General features: G+C 29.4%; 1 protein-coding gene across 1 annotated transcript in view; it reads left to right on the top strand.

The window, feature by feature from the left end:
• The first annotated feature begins 11,347 nt into the window (after nucleotides 1-11,347).
• LOC101241194 (uncharacterized) overlaps nucleotides 11,348-22,693 on the top strand; it is a 29,797-nt gene continuing 18,451 nt past the window's right edge. The window contains exon 1 of the mRNA XM_065812590.1: nucleotides 11,348-12,151. Coding sequence (XP_065668662.1) covers nucleotides 11,548-12,151 — 604 coding nt within the window. The 5' untranslated portion in view covers nucleotides 11,348-11,547. The remainder of the gene's footprint in view (nucleotides 12,152-22,693) is intronic.

The following is a 22,693-nucleotide window of genomic DNA, read 5'->3' as shown; positions in this document are numbered from 1 at the left end:
ATGTTATAAGCTAGTAATAATAATACTATTATTTTATAATATCAAAAGAATAATATTTAACATAATAATTAAAAAATATTTAACATAATATTATTATGTTAAATATTAGCATTTATTAAAAACATATGTTTTTATTGATATATTTTTTTACAGATTTTAAAATGGTTAGAAATAGAATTAAAAAAACAAATAAAGTTGCTATACCAAGTGAAACAATGAAAGTAGCGGTTAATAAAGTTTTAGAAGGAACACAACTGAATGTTGTAGCACGTCAGTTTAACATAGATAGAATGACTTTAAAAAGATTTTGTCGTAAAAGAGGCTTAATCCAAATGAAGCTTTCAAGCCTAACTACAACAATAGACAAGTTTTTACATCAGAAGATGAAAAAAGTTTATCAAGTTATTTACTAATTGCATCAAAAATGAACTATGGCCTTTCAACTAGGTCAACGCGATTATTGGCATATGAATTTGCTTTAAAAAACAATAAGGTATGCCCATCATCATGGATCAAAAATAAAATTGCAGGCATTGATTGGTTGCAAGGTTTTATGAAAAGACAACCAGAGTTGTCTCTACGAACACCTGAAGCAACGAGCTTCGCTCGATCAACAGCTTTTAACAAACACACTGTAAGAGAGTTTTTTCAAAATCTTAAAACGGTAAGAAATCGATATAAATATAATCCTAACTGTATATATAATGTTGATGAAACTGGTTTAACAACCGTTCAAAAGCCGGTAAAGGTTTTAGCTGGTAGAGGAAGCAAACAAGTTGGAAGAATCACATCTGCAGAACGAGGAACATTGGTAACTGCATGTTGTGCCTCTAATGCTATTGGAAATTCCATTCCTCCATTATTTATTTTTCCTAGGGTAAAGTTTCATGATTACATGATTAAGGAAGGACCTCCTGGATGTGTGGGATTTGCAAATCCTTCTGGTTGGATGAACTCAGAAATTTTCATAGAATGGATTAAACATTTTGTTAAATATTCAAACTGTTCTCAGGAATCTCCAGTTTTGTTACTTCTCGACAGTCATGAAAGTCATATTTCTGTTAAAGGCTTGGAGCTTGCAATTCAACACGGAATTACAATGATAAGTTTTCCTCCCCATTGCAGCCATAAATTGCAGCCATTAGATAGAACTGTTTTTGGACCATTGAAAAGGTTTTACAATTCTGCATGTGATAATTGGATGGTTTCAAACCCAAGACCAATGACCATTTATGATATTGTTTCAATAGTTCGAGAACCGTATACAAAAGCTTTCTCACGATCTAATATACAGAAAGGATTTAGAGTAGCTGGCATTGAGCCATTCAACTCTAAAATTTTCAAAGATGACGAATATTTACCATCATCAGTTACAGATAGAGCTGCTCCAGATACAGTTACTATCACTCCTGTCAACAACATGGAATCTGAAATGATACCAGCACATGTTAATCACATAGAGTCTGAAATAACTATAGTAAATATTGAAACAAGTATTTTAAACAAAGTGTCAACAAGTGTTGCTTCTATAATCTCACCTGAGGTTTTAAAACCTTACCCAAAAGCATTTGCCAGAAAAAAAAATGTTAAAAGTAGGCAGTTAAAAACAAGGATCTTGACTGATACTCCTGTCAGAAATGAAATTCGTTTGTCAAAAGAAAAGAAAATTTTGAAGCAAACCAAAAATCAACAAAAAGTCTCCACAAAAGATAAGAAAGAAACTAAGAATTACTTGCTTAGGAATAAAAAACAATGTAAACCAAAAGCTGCTTCACAACTTGACTTTCACAAATGATGAAATATTCTTAATCAAAATATTGTACTTTTAACAAGTTTTGTAAACTTAAAAGTTGTATTCTTATTTCAGTCTTTATATTTCAGTTCTTATAAATTTCAAGTTGTTGTAAAGTTTTAAACGTATATAAAGCGGGTAGCTTATAGCTGCTGTGATTTATACATTTTTTAATTAAAAATTAGACTAGTGGGTTTAACTGCTATATTTAAAAAATAAATAAAAAATTTAGATGTATTATATGTTATACAATATTACCCTTTGACTAAATTATTTACAAGATTTAGTTATAGAAGTGTTAAACGTTTAGATAATATTACGCATATAAGATCAATGTGCCCCAAGTCGGAGATCATAGTACCCCATAGTTTGTGGTACATTGATCTTTTGAGAGGGTTGTTTAAAAGTTAAAATTATTCATGTTTATCATTTTTTTAAATCAAAATATTTATATATTCCAAAAGCCAGATAGTTCTACATGCGTTTCGTAGTTAATAAGTTTTTACATCTCTTTCGGGTTCTGCGCAATTTTCAAAACACTGTTACGGCGATCAATGCGCCCCCATCTCCCCTACATATATGTATATATATATATGGAGACAGACCTTCTGATACTATTGGGCCACTCATAGAAACAGAAAAGAAAACTTTTACTGAACCATTGATACCATCTGGTTTATTAACACATGAAAAAGAACAATGTTTAACATTAAAAAAGATTTCTCTCTCTAAAAAAAATGAAAAAAAGCAATATAATGAAATTCATGATCTTGATAAAGAACAAAATAAATAGAAACAGCTGACATAAAAATAAACTTACTCCAGCAAAAGCAACAATACAAACAAAAAAAACATAAAGTTAAAATGGAAATTTACCAAAAAAAATTGTCACAGTTATAAGTATTAAAAATAAACACAACAGAACTATTCTATTTTAGGACAATTATTTTCAAACGACATCAGATCTAGTTTTTCTTTTTTTTGGAATGTTTTAATTTATTACTTTATGTCTTAGTGAAATTATTTTTGATATATAATACTTACTTGAAATGTAAAATGCAGTGTAAACATTTGCAAATATTGCTTTTGTTATAAGACTTTAATCTATAATCAGACACACAAAAAAGATTTTTTTTTTAAATTGGTCCACAATTTGATTTCTTTTTGCTTCTCCAAAAATATCTCTTGTGAATGCTTCAGCGCCATCTTCTTCATTGCTATTTTGTATTTCATTGTCTTCCCAATGATCATTTTCTAAAAGGGCAATGAAGCACAAAACAGGATATTATTATGGCTATGGAATTTTGTAGTTTTATTCGTAAGGGAATGTTAAGACAAGGAAATCGTTTTTTTAATATACCAAACCACATTCAACTGCCATACGTGTACTTCTCAAACTGTAATTGTATCGGATTTCACTTTCATTTTTTGGGTTAGAAAAAATTTGCAAAAGGACTTTGATTGCCTTTTAAAGGATACTTTTTCTGCCAACCATACACAATCATAATTTTTATAAAGATGAATTTCCAATGGTAATATAACTTATATATATTCGAGATATTAAGTAGGTCTATGAGCCGATATATGATTTGGAAATGATAGTAATATAAAAATTTTCGTGATAATGATATAAAATAACTATTTAATGACTTTCTAAAATTCTACCATTCTGACGGCTGGCGCCCTATCAAAACTTGGTGCCTCGGGCCAAAGCCCCACCTGGCACCTCGCAAATACGTCTCTGTTTATATATATATATATATATATATATATATATATATATATATATATATATATATATATATATATATATATATATATATATATATATATATATATATAAATTTGCGTAACTGTAACATACAAATATATATAAAAATCAGAAGTTAGACTGAAAATAAATAAAGTAATTCAAAAGAGAAAATAATTAAAAAGTGTTAAAAGCTTACAACCGTTAAAATGTTTAAAAACACTTAAACAAAAATTTTAGAATAAAAAAATAAAAAAAATTTCAAAATTAACATAATCACTAGATAAATTTTTAACATCATCACTTAAATTTCATTGATATAAATAAAGTTTTAATTGATTAAACTTACTTTTAAAGAAACATTTGAAATCGGATAAGTTAAGATCCCTCAACAGTAATAATCTTTTTGATTCATTCTTGTATTGCCCTAGTCTTTTTCTGTTGACTGTTGTTGGGGAATTTTTTCCACAGATAAGGTCCTCGGTATTTAATTGAATAGGAGGTTAATTTCAAATTATGTTTGAGAAGAACAAATCTGAAAACTTTGTTGAATACTTATGATTAGTTTTATTAAAATAAGTTTGAAAGTTTTTTGGGGACAATCCCATTTTTGTTTTAAGCATAAACAATAAAACTTGGTGTAAACTGAGTTTATACACATTTAAAGTACCGAGCACACGTAAAAGTGGTTTGCAAGGAGTATTTCTATAGGCTCCACACACTATTCTGCACGCATGTTTTTGTTTATTATAGCTTTTCTTAAGCTTTGCATAGCCAGTACTAGCCTATACAATATTGCAGTAAGACAACTAACTGTGAATAAAGGCAAAGTATAATTTTTTCAGGGATGTTACATTTAGAAAAGGTTTAGCCTTGAACATTGTTGCGATATTTTTTGAGAGTGTCGTTTCAATACTATTTATATGTGAATACTAGAGTAAATTTTCATCCAGTTTTATTTCTATAAAGTTTACGTATTTTTCCCTTTTAATATGAGTATTGTTAATAAAAAGATTTGGTAGTTTAAGAGAAATGTTTTCTGATTTATTTACTTTATGAAAAATAATATATTTAGTTTTATTCACATTTAGTGAAAGTTTGTTACTTACAAACCATTCATTAACATTACATAACTGTTCATTATCTATTTTTAAAAGTGTTTTAATATCTTTGTGAGAACAAAAAAGATTGGAATCATCAGCAAAAAAAATTAGGTCTAAAAGATTTGTTGCTAAGTATAAATCGTTTATGTACAATAGAAATAAGAGTGGTCCTAAAATCGAGCCCTCAGGAACCCCGCAAGTTATGGAATATGGAGTTGTGATATTTTGATCATTTTATAAAAATTGCATTCGGCTTGTCAGATACCCTTTGAAGCAAAATAAGTTTTTATTTTTTACTCCATAGTTTTCAAATTTTTTTATTAGTATATTGTAATTTACCGTATCAAAAGCTTTCGACAGATTAATGAAAACTCCTAATGTAAAACAGTCATTATCAAAGGCGTAAGATATTTGATTGGAAATTTCAACTAGTTCATGTTTAGTGAAGTTTTTTTATTCAAAACCAAATTGCTTGCAATACAACAAGTCGTTCTCAGTTAGATAATTATACAGACTATTATACATTATTCTCTCTTGCAATTTTGAAAAACAAGATAATATAGATATAGGCCTGTATTTTAAAATATTTGTCAGAAACAATTCGAGGAATTTTTCAAAGCGGATTTTTTTCTTTAAAGAATTTTTTCTTAAAAAATACACTCAGGTTACCGTATCTGTCAAGGTATTCGAGTAATCTAAAAAAAATATGTTATTTTTTTCGTTTTTTCTAGCTATTGCACCGCTTTCTCCTAAATGTTTCTTCTCACCAAGTGAGCCGTGCGGCAAGTCATGCAGACACATACGGTACACATGACAGTCGTTACCTTCGCACTAGTATAAAACAATGGCTACTGCTCCAGAAGCCATCATATCAAAAACATAGGCTACAAGAGATTCAACAAACAATAAATAAAAGAAGCAATCGTGTTGTGAAGTGTCTCTTCAATGAAGTTTACAGCAAACAGGAAAAATTCATCGCTCGACCTAAACTCCAAACTGGAGCACATGTGTTGGGTCGAATGCTTTATCTGCACCACGAAACTAGGACAGAAGACTTGTCTCAAGAGGGTGACAGTAAAACTTTAGCAGCCGAATTCATCAAAGATTGGATTGCGAAGAACGTTTATCCTTTACATGTCAATAATGTTGCATTGAAATTTTGCACTCTTATCATGAATTTGAACTTCTCACCATAAATCTGGATGAATCCAATCTCTCATCTGCAGTGACAAGGTAAAAATTAGATTTTCAATTGCCGTCTACCTCAACGGTAGGCTCCTCTGCGCCATATCATTGTTTATTTCCAAAAATGAAGGTTTAAACTGGTTGTTGCACTGTCGATGAACCGATAATACGATGCACAGTTCAATGCATTACGGACTACAAGGTGAGCAGAAATGATCTTATTGGAATCATTGTGACTACAGCAAATTTAGTGTTTGGACAAAACTCGTCCACTGCCAGTGACTTAGAAGAATCTGATAATGCCTACACAGAAAATGCTAGTCATTCTGGATCATTTCGTTTTAGACTTAAATGCTTAGCAGCTCTAGCTGACGTTACGGTAGATAATATACTCGTTTCCATAGACTTCTTCATGACTGACCGAGCTGGAGACAACGCAACGTTACAAGAAAGCTTAGATGTAGGCGGTCAGAAAATCATCAAATGTTCCGCACATATGACTTTTGTGTGGATCATGCTGTCGACAAAGTCAGAAAAGTCAAACAAAAAATTGGTGTACATTAGTTGCTGCATCTTTTGGCAGGCGAAAGAGCGTTCAGTTCTCCCAGCACCAATATTTACACTCTTGGACAAATTGCTATTTCTAGGCTTTTGTCGGCAAGCCATGCGGCTAGTTCTGTCTCTATCTCTACAACGAGTACAAAAAATAGCTGAATGCTAAAAATGTGCTTGTCGGCTTCTGTGGATTTATTTTGAACCAGTTAGGAAGAATTGCGAATATTTCCAAACAGTTCATAAAACAGAGAGAGTTAATAATGCAGTTTTTCAGCAATGTGGTTGAAATAAATTCTAATAAATTAGTGCTGGCAGTATCTACGTACATTAAAATGATTGCTTTCGGCTGCGTACCGAAATCTATGCTGAACTCGGCGATACCTTGGTATTTCCAATAATGGATCTTATGGGGTCGGATAACCGTAAATTCTCCGGATGATGAACGATCTTGGGATGGTGTGTGAACATTTTTTGAAACCAAAATTCCTGAACTCAGAAACTTGAAAGCCGAGAAAATTCAATCAACAGCTGGTAAAGACCTTTTTATCAATGCTTTTCTAGAAGAAGTATTTAAAACGCTCAACAGACGGTTATCTAAAAAAGACTTCTTCAAAATCTGAATATCGCATGCGAAAAGTTGAAACTGACACCTCTCACCAACCTAGGATGTGAATCGGGATTCGCAAAGTTTGACATCCGACTCAAAATATGTGGTGGCTCCACAACCATCATTACGTTATCCAGAAAAAATGTAGAAATGACAAATGGTCTACTCAGAGATTCATCCTTTACTAAGCTCACATGAGGGGACAAGAGAAATAAATGGAAATGGGCGAGGACATCTGATAAGGAGAAGTAGGCCGGAAAACTAGAAAAGCAGAAAAATTAAAAAACTTTCAAAGACTAGAAGATTGTAAAAAGCATGGAGGATCTGTGACACAGTCTGATATTGAAATACTAGACTCATTATCTGAAAGTTAGCTCCTCAGCGAAATATGTTATTTTCCTTTCGCTGTAGCTCCTGATATTAGACAGAAAAGGCGTCTGAAATTGGATAATGGACAAATCAAAATGCAGAAACTTACTCTTGACAAATTGAGAATTTCTATAAAAAACGTTCTCAAGCCTGTAAATGATCTTGTCAACAACATTGATCGATTATTGAAAAGTGTTTTACCTGCTGAATAATTACTCAATAATATATTCAGTTCGTGATGAATATATAAGAATAAACTGTGGCTTATTCGTCTCACCTCTGAATCACATTGGAATGTCCTTGAACTGTAAATTGTAGTATTTTATTCGCATATAAAATAAACCATTATTAATACGTCAATTTTACATTGAAGTTCTAATTTTTTGACCCGGAAAACCATGGAAAGGACATATCACAAGGTCTTATCTGGATCAAGATGTAGGGGTTAAGAAAAAATCATCATTATAACGGTCATTTTGAAAAATGGCCGCAATCCGACATCAAACAGTGTAGTACAGCAAAATGGTTGGTGGATTAGTGTTCAGCATGGAATTTGATCTCATAAAATGCTCGTTCAGTAAGACTAACTCGAAAAAAGTCTAACTCAAAAAATGTACACTCTCCGATTTTTAGCATGACATAAGCAATGCTTTCAGTTTTAGGCACAACGCATGTTTTTAATGCTATTTAAACAATAAGTTTAACATCAATAAAGGGGAGATCATTTATTCTAATATTAGTAGAAAATATAATGGAGGGGGGGTTGTGAAATTCCGAAGATTTTTTTTATTTTGAACCATGATAGAGCATAATTCTGAACAATAAAATAATCAAATTTTTTTAAAGAAACGATTGGTTGATTGTCTCTAGTACATAAACAGAGAAGGCGAGTAGTTAGAGTTTACCACCTTGCATTATTGAGCGGTCCAAATTTGAAGGCAGCCCATTTATCAGAAAATTTACCAAACTCTATTCCTTTAAAAGAATAGGGTTTAGGAATAGGAAATATTCAGGATAGAAATCAATTTTCGTTTAAACGTATTGAAAACCCAATTGTAGATGGATATGTTCCAGAAGAAATACTAATACACCTTAGTTGCAATCAAAGACTTTTACTTGATTATTGCAAGTTCACAACATCTTGCAAAATCTTGTGCCAAGTAGACCACTGAAGCTTCTTGACTCAGTTTAGTTACTATCAAGTTTTATAAAAAGAGCTCAACGCAAAGTTTGTTTTGATATAATGCGCATCCAATTAGGTGTAGTTTTCTTTTTAAAGCCACTTATTGGTTCAGTATTGGTAGCAGTATTATCAAGAAGAACAGCTTGTATACTTTCCAAGCTGTTATGTTCTTGTAAAACACTAAACGTTTTGGTAGCAAAAACTAAGTCTGTAGCACCAGTAACAGGAATCGTTCTATGAGTCAAATAATTTCCACAAGATTTTTCATCTTCATGATTAAGTATGAGGTGATGTTCATGCTCAATGCATTTCTTTAGTACTTCTCCTTGAGGTAAGTTTATTATTTTACTTGTTTCAGTTATCTGATCGAGCTTTTCATCAACTCTAAGAGAAATTACCCTTTTTTTTTTCACATCTTCACAACAATACGTTAAAAGTATTGTTTGTGAAGTCCACATCTTCACAAACAATACTTTTAACTTGCATTTGTCAATCAAAATATCTTTTATATCAATGTCATTTTTCAGGAAATGTTTTATATCATGTAGTAAAGCATTTGCAAGAGCTGCATCTACGTTTGACGAACGTTTCTAAATAGTTCTATTGCAAATCTTGAAAGTTGAAAGAAAAATTGACCAAACAACATGAACTTCACAAACGCAAAGCTGATACATTTTACACAAGAAAGTCGGAGGCACGCAGACGTGCTCAAGCAACTGAAGCGGTTGAGGCAATATCATTTGATTATCAAAAAAATCTACTTATACCAAACAAGACGTGTATTGACGTCTACAACCGTCGCCAACTTACTTTTGTATCTTTCAACATTCACGTGCTGTCCATAAATGATGTATACATATATACCTACGACGAAACCAAAGGAAAGAAGGGTACAGATGACGTTGCGCCAATGTTGTATCATTTTTTTATAAATCATCTTTCAAGTAATGTCACTGACCTTGAGGCTTTTTGTGATGAGTGTGCTGGACAGAATAAAAATTTCACAATCATCCGTTTCTTCCACACAATGATCCACACCAACAAGCGCTTCAAGACTGTCAAGCTGACTTTCCCCATCAAAGGACACTCTTACATGGAGTGTGACAGAGACATGGGCCTGGTAAACCAAAAGGCTGATGTGGAGTTGCCAGAAGACTGGTGTCGAGTCCTAGAAGAAGCTAGAGCTAAACCAACACCATTCAATGTTATTCGTTCTTCTCGCAACCAGTTTTTGACCTTCACTGACCACATGAAACTAAACTTTAAAGCGACATGTCCTTTTCCCACAAGACCAGTGCAGGAAATCCTATTTGAGGCTCAGCATCCCAAATTGGTGTCATATAGAAATAATTGGAATGGCTCAATGGAAACCGTTGTATTAGCAAAACCCCAGAAGAAGGGATCAATTCTTAGAAATCTTCCAACGCTGATGCAGCTTTACCCTACTGATCTGGCGATCAGCAAAGAAAAGTATAAAGATCTCCAGGTTTTCAAGCGCTTTTGTCGACCTGAAAACCATGCATTCTTTGACAACCTTTCAACCTCAGCTACAGACATCATTGAAGGTTCTGAAGGAAGTAGATTGGACACTGATGATTAAAAACAATTAACTTTTTATTTTTTAACTAATCTTGATCACTATTACTAAAGCACATCTTATTTCTAGTTAATAAAGTTTAAGTTTCCCTTAATTTATTGTATTAGCTATTCTTCTAGACAAGCAATAGATACACTCTACACTGCACCAGCTAAAATTGTAATCTACTATTTTACAAACATTTTTTGAAAAAATAAAGAATATAAAACGGAAAAACGATCAAGCGTCAAAAAGGTGTGCCATCAGTAAAACAATAACAACACCATCATTACTAAGTAATGTTGACAGTAAAACTTTTTTTTTTATTAAAGACCTTGCTTAAGTAAATAATAAAAAAGAGAAAATTAAAAAAGCTTAACAAATAAGTGAGCTATGATGTTTTGAAGTTTAAAATCTAATTTACTCAAAACAATAAAAATGTAGCTTGATCGTTTTTCCAGTGTGGTCTTCATATATATATATATATATAAATTAAAAACGGAGTTTTTATTTTTTATTTCATACGTGATGTTTTTCACTAAATATTTTATTTTAAACAATTAAAACCTTATGGGCTTTTCGCTTTATGTTAAATGGGTAATGAAAGGATTGTGGTTTCATGTATGCTAAAAGAACACATAAATGATTGGTGCGACTGGTGTCTCACCAGTCATCCGTGTGTTCTTCGAGCACCTGTCTGTTTTCATAAACCCTCTTTATGTAATAAAGAGGGTTTACGTTTCCTTGTAATTTATTTTATTTTTTTATTAGTTGAACAGTGAAACATTCAAAAAAAAAAATTTTTATATGACTACTTGTGCCAAAGCTAGTCACAAAAAGTTAGGTGGCGTCAAACTCCAACATCTTATCTTTGCCGCCGTTATCAAATTTGTTTTAATATTAAAATATTTATACACATTTTTATTTTCTATTTGTGTAAGTTCATTTATTCGAAACCATTCAAGTAACTCATCAACAGTAAAAGTTTGTTAAATGAATAAATAATGTTTTGAAAATCTCAAATTTTGAAAATCTTGAAAAAGTTTTCAAATATAATACTTGAAAGTACTAAAAAAACGCACACGCAAATAAAAGATAAAGGATGTCACAAAGAAATAATAGTGTCATTATGTTGCTAGAAATAATTTATATTTTCTGTACTTAATGATTTTTTTTAATAATCTATTATATTTTTTTATGTGCTTTGTATATCTTACACGCGGTTGTACTTCTTCATACGCTTTTATCTTTAATCTTTTAAAACAGTTAGCAATTATAAAATGTAAGTTTGTAAAACAGATTTGTATTATATTCCATTATAAATTATTTCGTCATAATTGGAAATAAAATCAAGAAAAGTATATTAATTATTAACAAAGTTCTATGTGTTATAACATTAAGTTTCTCGAACAATTGTTTTTTTAAAAATGTTAAACGCTCAAGATATAGTCAACAAACCAAGCAAAAAGTTTATATCGTTATGGATTTTGCCACCCGGATCAAAACCTATTGTGAGAGTGGAAACAGAAAATGGCAGTATTTCTGCAAGTCGTTTATTCAATATTGGTTGCTCTACACTTGAGCTGTACGAAAGTAGCAAACCTTGTTTTGGGCTATTTCAAGGCAGTATGTACCCAATAAAGAAATACGCTTCTATGGAAATAATAATTCTTCCATGTAAAACTGTCACAACAATACAAAGATGGTGTTTCAACGTATCCATGGAAACCAAACTCATTAGAGTTGATCCTGCGGCATTCCGTCTTTTAGCTACACAAGTTTCACACGAGATAAAAATGGGCTGCTTTAATTTAACCGAAGAAGAAAAAGAAACTCTAGAATCTACAATAGACCCAAGTTTTGTGACTTACAAACAGTACGTTGTGGTTGCTCGAAAAATTCCTGACTATGGAACTATGAAGTTTCAAAATGTGGAAATTGTTAACAGCGTAAAGCTGTTGAATAATACGTTACGAAAAGGATTGAAAATAGTGTTAAAAGTGTGCCCCACAACTCTCATGGTTCTTTCACGTAAGATGTTATATTACATTTATTAAATTTTATATGATACTTTTTTTTATGATTGCATGTTTTTCAATGTTCGAAATCTTATTTGCAGCTTTTTAATTTAATTGTATTCTTATAATGCCCTTAGCAATAAACCCATGTTTATTACTAAGCAACAAACCCTTGTTTATTGCTAAGCAATAATGCTTTGTTTTTAGTATAATTGACTGATTTTTCTGAAAATTGGCGCTTATATGTAATTTTGAGCGTATAAAAGATTTTGTTCAATTATTTTCGTTCTTTTAAAATTCAATTTCGTAGTATAAAAAACTTTATAGGTCATATCATCAAGAACCGCTGTGTATTCATGTTTTTCAAAATTAAGTTTTTGACAATAGTGTTAAAAACAAAAGTTAAAAAAGTTAAAAAATGAGCGTAATATAAAATAGATAGTATAAAATATATTTAAGCGTAATATAAACTTGTTGTAGTTAGAATAAAATTACAAAAAAGTAATTTAAAAGAAATCATTAATAAGGCTAAAATATTCTTCATAATCTCAAAGGTTTTTTAAAAATTATCAAGACTAAATCTTCATTGTAATTATTTCAACAAGAGTTGACAAGACTTTTGGTTTTGTATTAACATTAAACTCTAATTAATAACGTTTAAATTAATAATGATGTCGTACTCGTCTTTTGTTTGACGAATAATTAATTGCAGCTCTTATGGTGCAATTAATTATTTGTCTGACTAAAGTCGCAACAAAAATAGCGATTATTATTGACAATAATATTTGGTATTCTAAAAACAAGTCAGATCATTTTTTAATATTGCTAATGCGTATCACAAATCCTGATGTTAAAATAAAGCTTTTTCTGTTTTAGCTATGCGTTTAAGATCTAAAGGCACAATAGAAGTATATTGGTGGACAAGAGTTTTCCGCACAATTTTTTTTCTTGAGCATTAATGTCATTGCTATTGTTTGCACCTAAATCTTTATGCATTACAGATTACTTTTGTTCAAAATACTTTAAACAAAATATTGAAGCAGTTCTGCAAGAAACTTAAATTTTGAGACTAACCTTTTACTACTTCACATATATTTTTAAATTCAAGTTTTTTTCTATACGACATGTGTTTAGAAAAGTTTTTATTTTATCTGAAAATATTTATTGTTGGAAAAAAATCTTGGATAGTTTACAAGAAAATGGTTGATTATAAAATAGGTTAGGTGAAACTAGTTCTTAATAACATGATAAAATCAATGTTCGAAGTGCTTCTACTAAAGGGTGTTCCGAAAATCCAAAGTTCAAAAATATTGATTTCCCTGTTTTCTGGTGATAGGTAGCGTAAAAACCCTAAATTTCAAATTTCAGCCCAAAATGTTAATCCTAACCCTTGCCCCAGGTCCCACCAAAATATTTATTTTTCGGTTTTTTTCAAAGATTTAAAATTATTTTTATTCTATTACTTTTTGTAAGTAAACAAACAAAAGTAAAATCAGTTTAAACTTTTATTTTACGCATATGCTTTGAAAAATAATAAAAGGCCAGGATAACAAGTTTAATATAGGAATTAAAACATCATAAATATTACTGATTTTATCATTTTTATTGGTATTTTTAAATACGTTAGAATACATCAAAAGCACATCAAAGTTTTAGTAATTAGCTGACTTTTGTTTTGATGCTCGTAAGTGTTAATTGCTTATTTGAATAAACTATTATGATTTAATAGTGTTTACAAATTGTTTGTGTATATGTCATAAACTATTTTTTCAAAAATAGTTTATGACATAAAAATACATAAAAAATTCCCTCGGGATAATTATGTACATGTAAATAATTATCAAAAATACATACAAAACTCCCTTGGGATAATGTGTACATGTACATAATTATCCCTAGGGAGTTTTGTTAATTACAAAAAGTTGATTATAAAAATGAAACAGATTTCTTAAAAGTAAATATAGCTGTCGCTTTTACAATATTGTCATCTTTTTGTTATTGTTAAAGATTGAGGTTATGTTTATGTTGCTATGAGATATTGCAGTGCGTTTTGCGAAACTCATAAAGTTAGCTTTTGTCAATATGAGTCAATCAAGTTTGCGTTCAAAATGCCAAATTTGGTTGTTGGGGAACCGTCTGGAACAACTACCTTCGAACCGAATACCAACTAAGCGTGAGGTATTGCGGTACTTTTTCTTTTTGAAAGAAGGGCCTATGAAACAGGATAAGTACTCTATTAGTAATACAGTTATTTATAGATAATTGACGAGCTATGTGTTATATGGGAGAAAACAGGAGTAAAAACACAGGTGAAAGACAAAGTAAAACAGAAACTTACAAATTTGTATGAATCATCCAGAACCTTAACCAAGCATAAAGGTAGAAATGATGAAAAATCACAGATGTTTTTAAATCGACTAAAAGAATTTTTTATATTGCACATCAAGAAGCAGCTGATATTGTTAAGTGTGACAAATTAAAGAACACTAAACAAAAAGAAGAAGACTTAGTGTTTTTAGATGCTTTAAAGGATGGTAAAAAAGTCGTTTTAGGCTGTTGACAAAGATTGTACAGGAAAATTGCAAAGTTATAAAATAAGGAAACAATCAAATAAAGAGTACATTGAAAAAAGGTTATAGAACAATCAATACAAGTGATTTTAGAAGATTCCGAAGAAGATGATGATCTAGATTATACAGATGAAGAATTTCTTCCCCTAAAAAAGCCTTTGAAATAACTTTTTGTAAGATCGCTTACTCATTCTTTAAAAGTTAAAGAGGTTTGTAAAATGACTGACCTCTTGAATCTATCCCTTAATCAAGCAACAGGGATCACAGCTGCAATATTAAAAAGTAGTGGAGCTGATTTAGATACTGTGGCTATTTCGAAAACCTCATATCACCAATATTGTCAAGGAAATAGGGCCATAATGGAAGATGAAATAAAACTATCGTTTGGAGCTCCGTAATTTTGTGGTTTGCACTGGAATGGAAAACTGATGGAGGATCCTCACAAGAAACAGTCGATAGACTAGCAATATTAATTTCAGGAACTCCAGGCTACGAACAAAATAAATTGTTAGGCGTTCTATTATTAGTGGATAGCACTGGGTCAAGCCACAGCTACATTTTCTTTTGTACAGCATGGGATTTAGCAGATAATGTAGTTGGAATATCTTTTGACACAACTGCTTCAAACTCAGGGTGACAGAATGGTGCATACGTAAAAATTGAAATTCTTTTAGAAAAAAGGTTGTTTTATTTTTTATGCAGACATCACATACTGGAAAGACTGCAGAGCGCAGCCTGGAAAACGCTATTTGGACGTAATCACAACCCGAATAATGAATACTTTAAGGAGTTCCAGGAAAAATGCAACTCTATCTTGGACAAGGATGACTTCAAATTCTTAGATGTTAAAGTCAGAAATATGAAGCTACAGCAAAATTTCTGTTTTCAAAGAGCAGCTTAGGAATAAGAATTTCGAACTAAGAACTTCTGCTAATTTTACTTGGCGAAATTCCAGATAGAGGCGTACATTGGCACAAGCCTGGGGCCTTTTATCATGCAAGATGGATGTCGTTGGTGATATACGCTGCTAAAATGTACCTTTTTAGAGATTCTATGGGCTATAATGAGGTAACTACAGCGAAGCTGAGAGATATATGCCTTTTTAATGCTCTTGTGTATGTCAAGCACTGGTTAACATGCCCCCTTGGAGTTGACGCTCCTTTTAACAACTTGAAACTTATTGAAAATAAATTGCAGGAATTCAAAGTCATCGACAAGGAAATATCAAAAAGCACCTCAAGAATATTTAAAAATCAATTTTGGTATTTAACCGAGGAGTTCGCAGTTTTTTCATTTATTTCAAAAAGGTTTTCTGACAATGAAATAAAGAATATTATTAAGAAACTCTTATTCTACCAATGTAGTGAGCTGAAAAAAGTTACACCAACTTTTTCTGTAGTGACAAAAATGCAAAAATTCCATCAATTGATTGGAAAAAACTCTTGGCTTTTGTTTAAAACCCTTGGTGTGAACACTGAGTGGATGAAAACTCCTGTACAAACATGGGAGGAGAAAACAATGATCTTAAAGCGATGAACTTTTAAAAAAACATTAGAGTTGTAAAGTTGATTTTGAGTTGATTTTGCTGAGAGAGATGTAAAATTGGTGCAAGACTTTTCATTGTCCCTCTCAAAAGACAAAAAAAGCAAGCAAAGTGTGTTACAAGTAGTTGAAAATGACAGAAAGTGTTTTACGGATTTCAAAAAAGCATTTTTGAACAATCGTTAAACAAACTTTTACTAATGTAGTTACTTTTTCTTAAATAAATAAATTTGTAATGGTTTTGTGTATTCCTTCATATTCAAGTGTATTATAAGTTAGAAAATGTGTTGTAGTTTTTTAATGAGATTAATTTTGATAGTTACTCAATATAAGAAATACCAATAATATTATATGAGAAATACCGACAAACATAAAAAATTAGTTATATTTATGATATTTTAATCCCCATACTAAACTTGTTATCATGACTATGATTTTTTTCTGATCATATTTGTAAAATAAAAGTTAAAACTGAATTTACTTGTTTGTTTACTTACAAAAAGTTATAGATTAAAAATAATTTAAAAGCTTCGAAAATAACAAAAACTCACTTTTTTGGGGGATTTGGGACAAGGGTAAGAGTTAACATTTTGGGCTGAAATTTGAAATTTAGGGCTACCCATCTACAGAAAACAGCCTGGGAGATTGATATTTTTAAACTTTGGTGTTTTCGGAACACCCTATTCTACTACTTTCTTTTTTTATATAATACTGAAGATACAGATGCATTAAAGCCAAGTAAAGTACTGTCATAAACTTTTGAAAAACTTTCCTCTGCATTTATTGCTGATATAAAACTAGTCGAGAAAAGTCTATTCATTTAAATAACTCTCTTTTAAATTGCATAGCAACTAAACACATGCTCACAGTATTCGTCAGTACTGTGTCTAGGGCATGTAACGCGCTCCAGTGGGTACACAAAGATTGATTCCATTACATTTGCAGCTATGTTCTTTAAAGATATTGATTCTATAAATGTTAAAACCTTTGGTATTCACTTTATTATGATACATCATCTGTGCAATAGAATACCGCTTCAAAATTTAGATGTCTTTTTGAAACATCACAAATATGGTTATTAAATGAATAATTACTTTTATTTATTGTTTAGGGAAGAATGCAACAGTTTTGAATCATTATAACAACAGCTTCTGTTGCTAGACCTTTTGCACTGTCAATATTTCTATGTAGTTCAACCTTCTAGTGTAACCTTTCTCACAATCTAATTATACATTAGACAGGTTAAAAGAGCTGATATAACTTTGGTTGCATCCATAGATACAGAAATAGATTGTTGGTATCAGACACAATGTCATAAAATCTATTTATCCATGTCTCAAAAAAACGGTAGAGATTGCAGTGCGTGCAATAGGTTTCTGTTTTTAATTTTGGATTTTTTTTTATATAGCTTATGAATAAAATACTTTTTTTTAAAACCTCCAATAAAGGATAATATTTTGAAATTTGATTTTTTAAACAGTAGTTGCTATTCTCAAAAACTACTCTTTCAAGTTTCAACAAGCTCTGCAGTACAAACATGGATGGCATAAACACTATTTCTTTAATTTCTGATGTTTGAGCTTTTTATTTTTCTAAATTTACTAGTATGCGCTAGATTTCAAATCATTTTAAAGATTTTTTTAAAAAAGTGATTGCTAATTAAAATTTAGGAAAATTAACGCTTTTTTATCACAAAAGGATCAGTTAAAAATACTAAAGTTCAAGGAAAACTTAATTATTTCTGAGCTTAGATTTCAGAGCTCTGATCTCATAATTTACTTAAAAAAGACCATGATTTTTTATTTTATCCCTCTCAGATTTAGAAAGAAGTCCCAGTAGCAAAGGCTAATAAAAAGATATCAAAAGTTTGATATCTTATTTTGCACGCAAGAGTGAACTGGGAGCAAAGTATTTGTTTCAACTTGAAAAGTATAACTAATGATTCTCTATTAGAAAAACTACCCAAAATATGTTGAAAGTACTATAAGTCTAGCTTATTTAACTTTTTGTTGTGCGCTTTTTCTTTTGCTAAAATTTTATTTTGTTTTAAATCTGTAATAAAAAAAACTAAAATCTTCACAATAGTTTTTTTTGTTTATTCACTGTATTCACTTATTTAATACTCACTGTATTTACTTATTTATTATTCACTGTATTCTATATTCTTTAATTCATGCATATCAAACCTTTCTTTTCAGACCAATTTTTTAAAACATTTAAACGCTTTTTAATAAAACTAACACTCATTATGAATTCAACATACAAGGTTTACTTATAAACAACCTTACAATATATATATATATATATATATATATATATATATATATATATATATATATATATATATATATATATATATATATATATATATATATATATATATATATATATATATATATATATATATATAAGTATGCATCTATGTGTACTGTGATTCGTCAATAAACCGCTTTTAAAATCCATCTCACGTGTTCTAACGTAGATGACCTGTTGATAGCTTTCAGTCATTAATTTAGAGCCGGGCGCCGACAATCGAAACGCTCTACTTTTTACAAACTAAAGTGTAACAAAAACATTTCCGCAAGACTAATCATTAAAATTAAAAAATATATAATATTTCTTCACCTATGAAAGACTTTAGGCCTTAACAAAAATGCAATACCTAAAATTGCATGCCTTTGTGTCTTTTTCTATATATTAAATCTTATATACGATTGATTATTATTGATAGCGGTAATTTTACATTTATAAAAATATTTAAAAAAAAAGCTTAACATATTAGGTATCTTTGTATCATTAGTGCTATGACCAAAATAGTGATTATTTTGTGCATAATTCAATATACTTAATACAATCTCAGTGATCTACATAACTTAGAGTTAATTTACTATTGCTAGGTTAATTCTGTTTGAACCTAGCCTATAATACAACATTTTCTAAAAAAAGCTGGCTTTTTAAATATCATATGTATAAAATCCTTTCAATAATTTTCTCATAGTGTTTTCTAAATAAAAAAATTGTTAAAACTTTAATTGTTAGCGCGCTTGATGCAGAAGTTGAAGAATTGTTTATACAAAATTGTTAGCGCGCTTGTCTCAGAAACTAGAGATCTGTGGTTCAATGCCACCTCTGGGTAAGTTTCATAATATACATAAGGAAGGCGGCGTGAACTTACTTTCAAATGCTCTTCCGCGGTGTTCTGTGACCGTAAGGACTTCTTGTATCACCTAAAATAAATTACAAAAAAAACTACATTGGACTCCCGATATCTCGAACCTTCAAGGTAGTGGGGTGCATTAAATGCTTGTAATTGCTAACGCAAAGGCTTCTGGGATGTGTAGTACAGCCAGGTTGTAAACATAAACAACAAAATATTTTTAAAAAGTTACAATTTTTACTTTGTTATAGCATGATTCAATCAATTTTAATTTATTTTTCTTTTCATTTACTTTAAATTGTTTAAATATAGTAAAGAGAACTGATCAATGTCTGCCGAATTTTGGGCATATATATATATATATATATATATATATATATATATATATATATATATATATATATGTATATATATATGTATATATATATGTATATATAAATATATACATATACATATATATATATATATGTATGTATATATAAATATATATATATAAATATATATATATGTATGTATATATAAGTATATATATATAAATATATATATATATATATATATATATATATATATATATATATATATATATATAATATAATATAATATAATATATTATTAATCAATCATTACTGTCTATATACTTGCGTTTACTCAATATTACCTCTTTTACAACTATCTTGCTATTTTACGCCAAACATATAATCACTTTAATGATAATTTTTACTAAATAGTAAGCAGTACTTTTTTTGTGTGAAATATATATATATTTATATATATATATATATATATATATATATATATATATATATATATATATATATATATATATATATATATATATACATACATACATACATACATACATATATATATATATATATATATATATATATATATATATATATATATATATATATATATATATATATATATATATATATATATATATATATATATATATATATATACACACACACACATATAAACATATGTAAACGCATTATATTATATAAATATATTTATGCATAATTTTTTATTTTGGATGTAAACATTAATAAAACAGTTGTAAGCAAAAATAAAGCAGGAATCATTACAGTTTTTAAGGAAAACTGCAATTATACTTTCCTATAAATCTTCAATCAAAACATGCATCATATTTAATACACTACTTTGTTGATATATAAATTTATTATTATGTTAGTTTTCACAATCGTAACTTAGCTCATGCTATAAAAATTGTTTGTATTATTCATAAATAGTAAAATATTATATTTATTTGAAAAATGTTTATTCATTTTTTTGAAATGTGCTAAATTGAAATTACAAGTTTTCGATATGCTTAACAATTTTTATTTCATATTTAAGGTGAGGAAAATAAAAATAACAAATATATTTATAAAAATATAAAAAACAATAATGAAAGCATATTAACACTAGAAGGAACGTTTGAGTTGATTTATACTAACAGAGCTCAATAAACAATTGATACAGCAGTTGTATAATTTTGGGCTACTAAATAAAATCTCTAAATATTACAAGGGGCGAATTAAGTGATCGCGAATTGAAAATTCCGTAAAAGTTTCAGGTCTTCAAATTTTGATTTTCTTGAAAACGATTTTTGCGCGTTTTTTTCGGACCATTCATAAAAGTTTTACAAATTTTAAGACCAGAATTTTTTACGGAATTTTCACTTCGCGATCACTTAATTCGCTTCTTGTATTAAAACATTTACAAAAATTGAATATAACCTCATCTTAGTAAAGTTTAAAAAAATGTTCTTCTGTTTAAATAAAACCCTGATTGCTGTCTACCATACAGTTATATTATAAACCTTCTGCAGAGGGTAGTTAAGAATTGAAACGTACATATGTTTAAAAAAAAACAAGTTCACATAACTAATATTTTTAGTAAACCTATTAGTAATAGGTTTACTTTGTTAAACAATATAACATTGTTTGTAAACAGTATAACAATGTAACATTTTGAAAACATTTGGAATATATAAAAATAAATATAGCGCTCCATGGCATTTTTAATATTTGTATTTTTTTTAATATTTTGAGCAACAAAAATAACATTGAATGCTGTTTTCATGATTCAAAATATAACAAAAATACAAACATTACAAATGCCATAAAAAGGTATTTTTATACATATATATTTCATAGTTTAAGTAAACAAATATTGCTGCTATATTTTGTTGAAGCATTGTTGTTTAAAATAAGTTAAAACTATCTTTACAAAAGCATTATTCTTTACAAATCTGTCTTAACGTAAATATTATTGTTTATAAATCTGGCTGTAATTGACATTCCAGAATCCCCGTTCGCTAAATTGCAAGAAAACTTGCGAATTGTACACCACTGCTCCAAGGGACCGAGAAAATAGTTCGAGTTAGCGAATGTTCGAGTTATCGGGACATTCTATAACACGAACATTTGCTGATAAGTAAAAACAATTCGATTTATCAAAAGTTTTGATACCAAAGGTAAAAACAATACAACTTATTTACTGTCTTTACTTAAAACATAAAAAAAAAACAAAAAAAAAAACTGTTATGCGTTTCAGATTATAACCTCTAGAGTATTTAAAATGGCACCTGAAGTTATAGTACGTGACGTACAACCTGATGCTACTTATGATAACAGAGTAAGCAGTTTAAAAGTTTTTATAAGATGTTATCTATGTAATTTTATAAGATGTTATCTATGTAATTTTATAAGATGTTATCTATGTAATTTTATAAGATGTTATCTATGTACTTTTTGGTACTTTCTGATGAAAGGCTGTGAAGATAATTTGTCAACTTACCCTTGCTTTATTTAGCCCCGGTCTCTCCTACTGTATCCAATCAGTGTTATGATTTTTTAGATTGCAGAGATATTTTATAACTTTTTAACGTTTTAATGATATTAACAAATATTAACAAAGATAAATGTTAACAAAGCTCTGCATTCCAATGAGAAACAGTTAACAGAGAAAAAAAAATTTATTTTGCATTTCTAATTTAGCGCTTAAATTGAACGATTTTAGTTGAGTTTTTTTTAATATCTACAAAAGTACTATTTCGTTTAAACTTTAAGTTTAAATACATGTATTTAAACTTAAAAAAGGTAAAATGCATTTTACCTTTGAAATAAATTAATTTACATTGATAAAAAACAATATTATGACTTATAAGAGTTTTAAGGTACTAATGCTAAATACTTAATTTAGAACTAGTAAATCAAAAAAAAATTCTTTTTTCAAATCCATGCTTTATGCAAGCAGAATTCTATTGGGCCTAGAA

Source organism: Hydra vulgaris, chromosome 12, assembly GCF_038396675.1.
Source record: "Hydra vulgaris chromosome 12, alternate assembly HydraT2T_AEP".
Taxonomy (NCBI): Eukaryota; Metazoa; Cnidaria; class Hydrozoa; order Anthoathecata; family Hydridae; genus Hydra; species Hydra vulgaris.
This window is presented reverse-complemented; position numbering and strand designations above follow the sequence as displayed.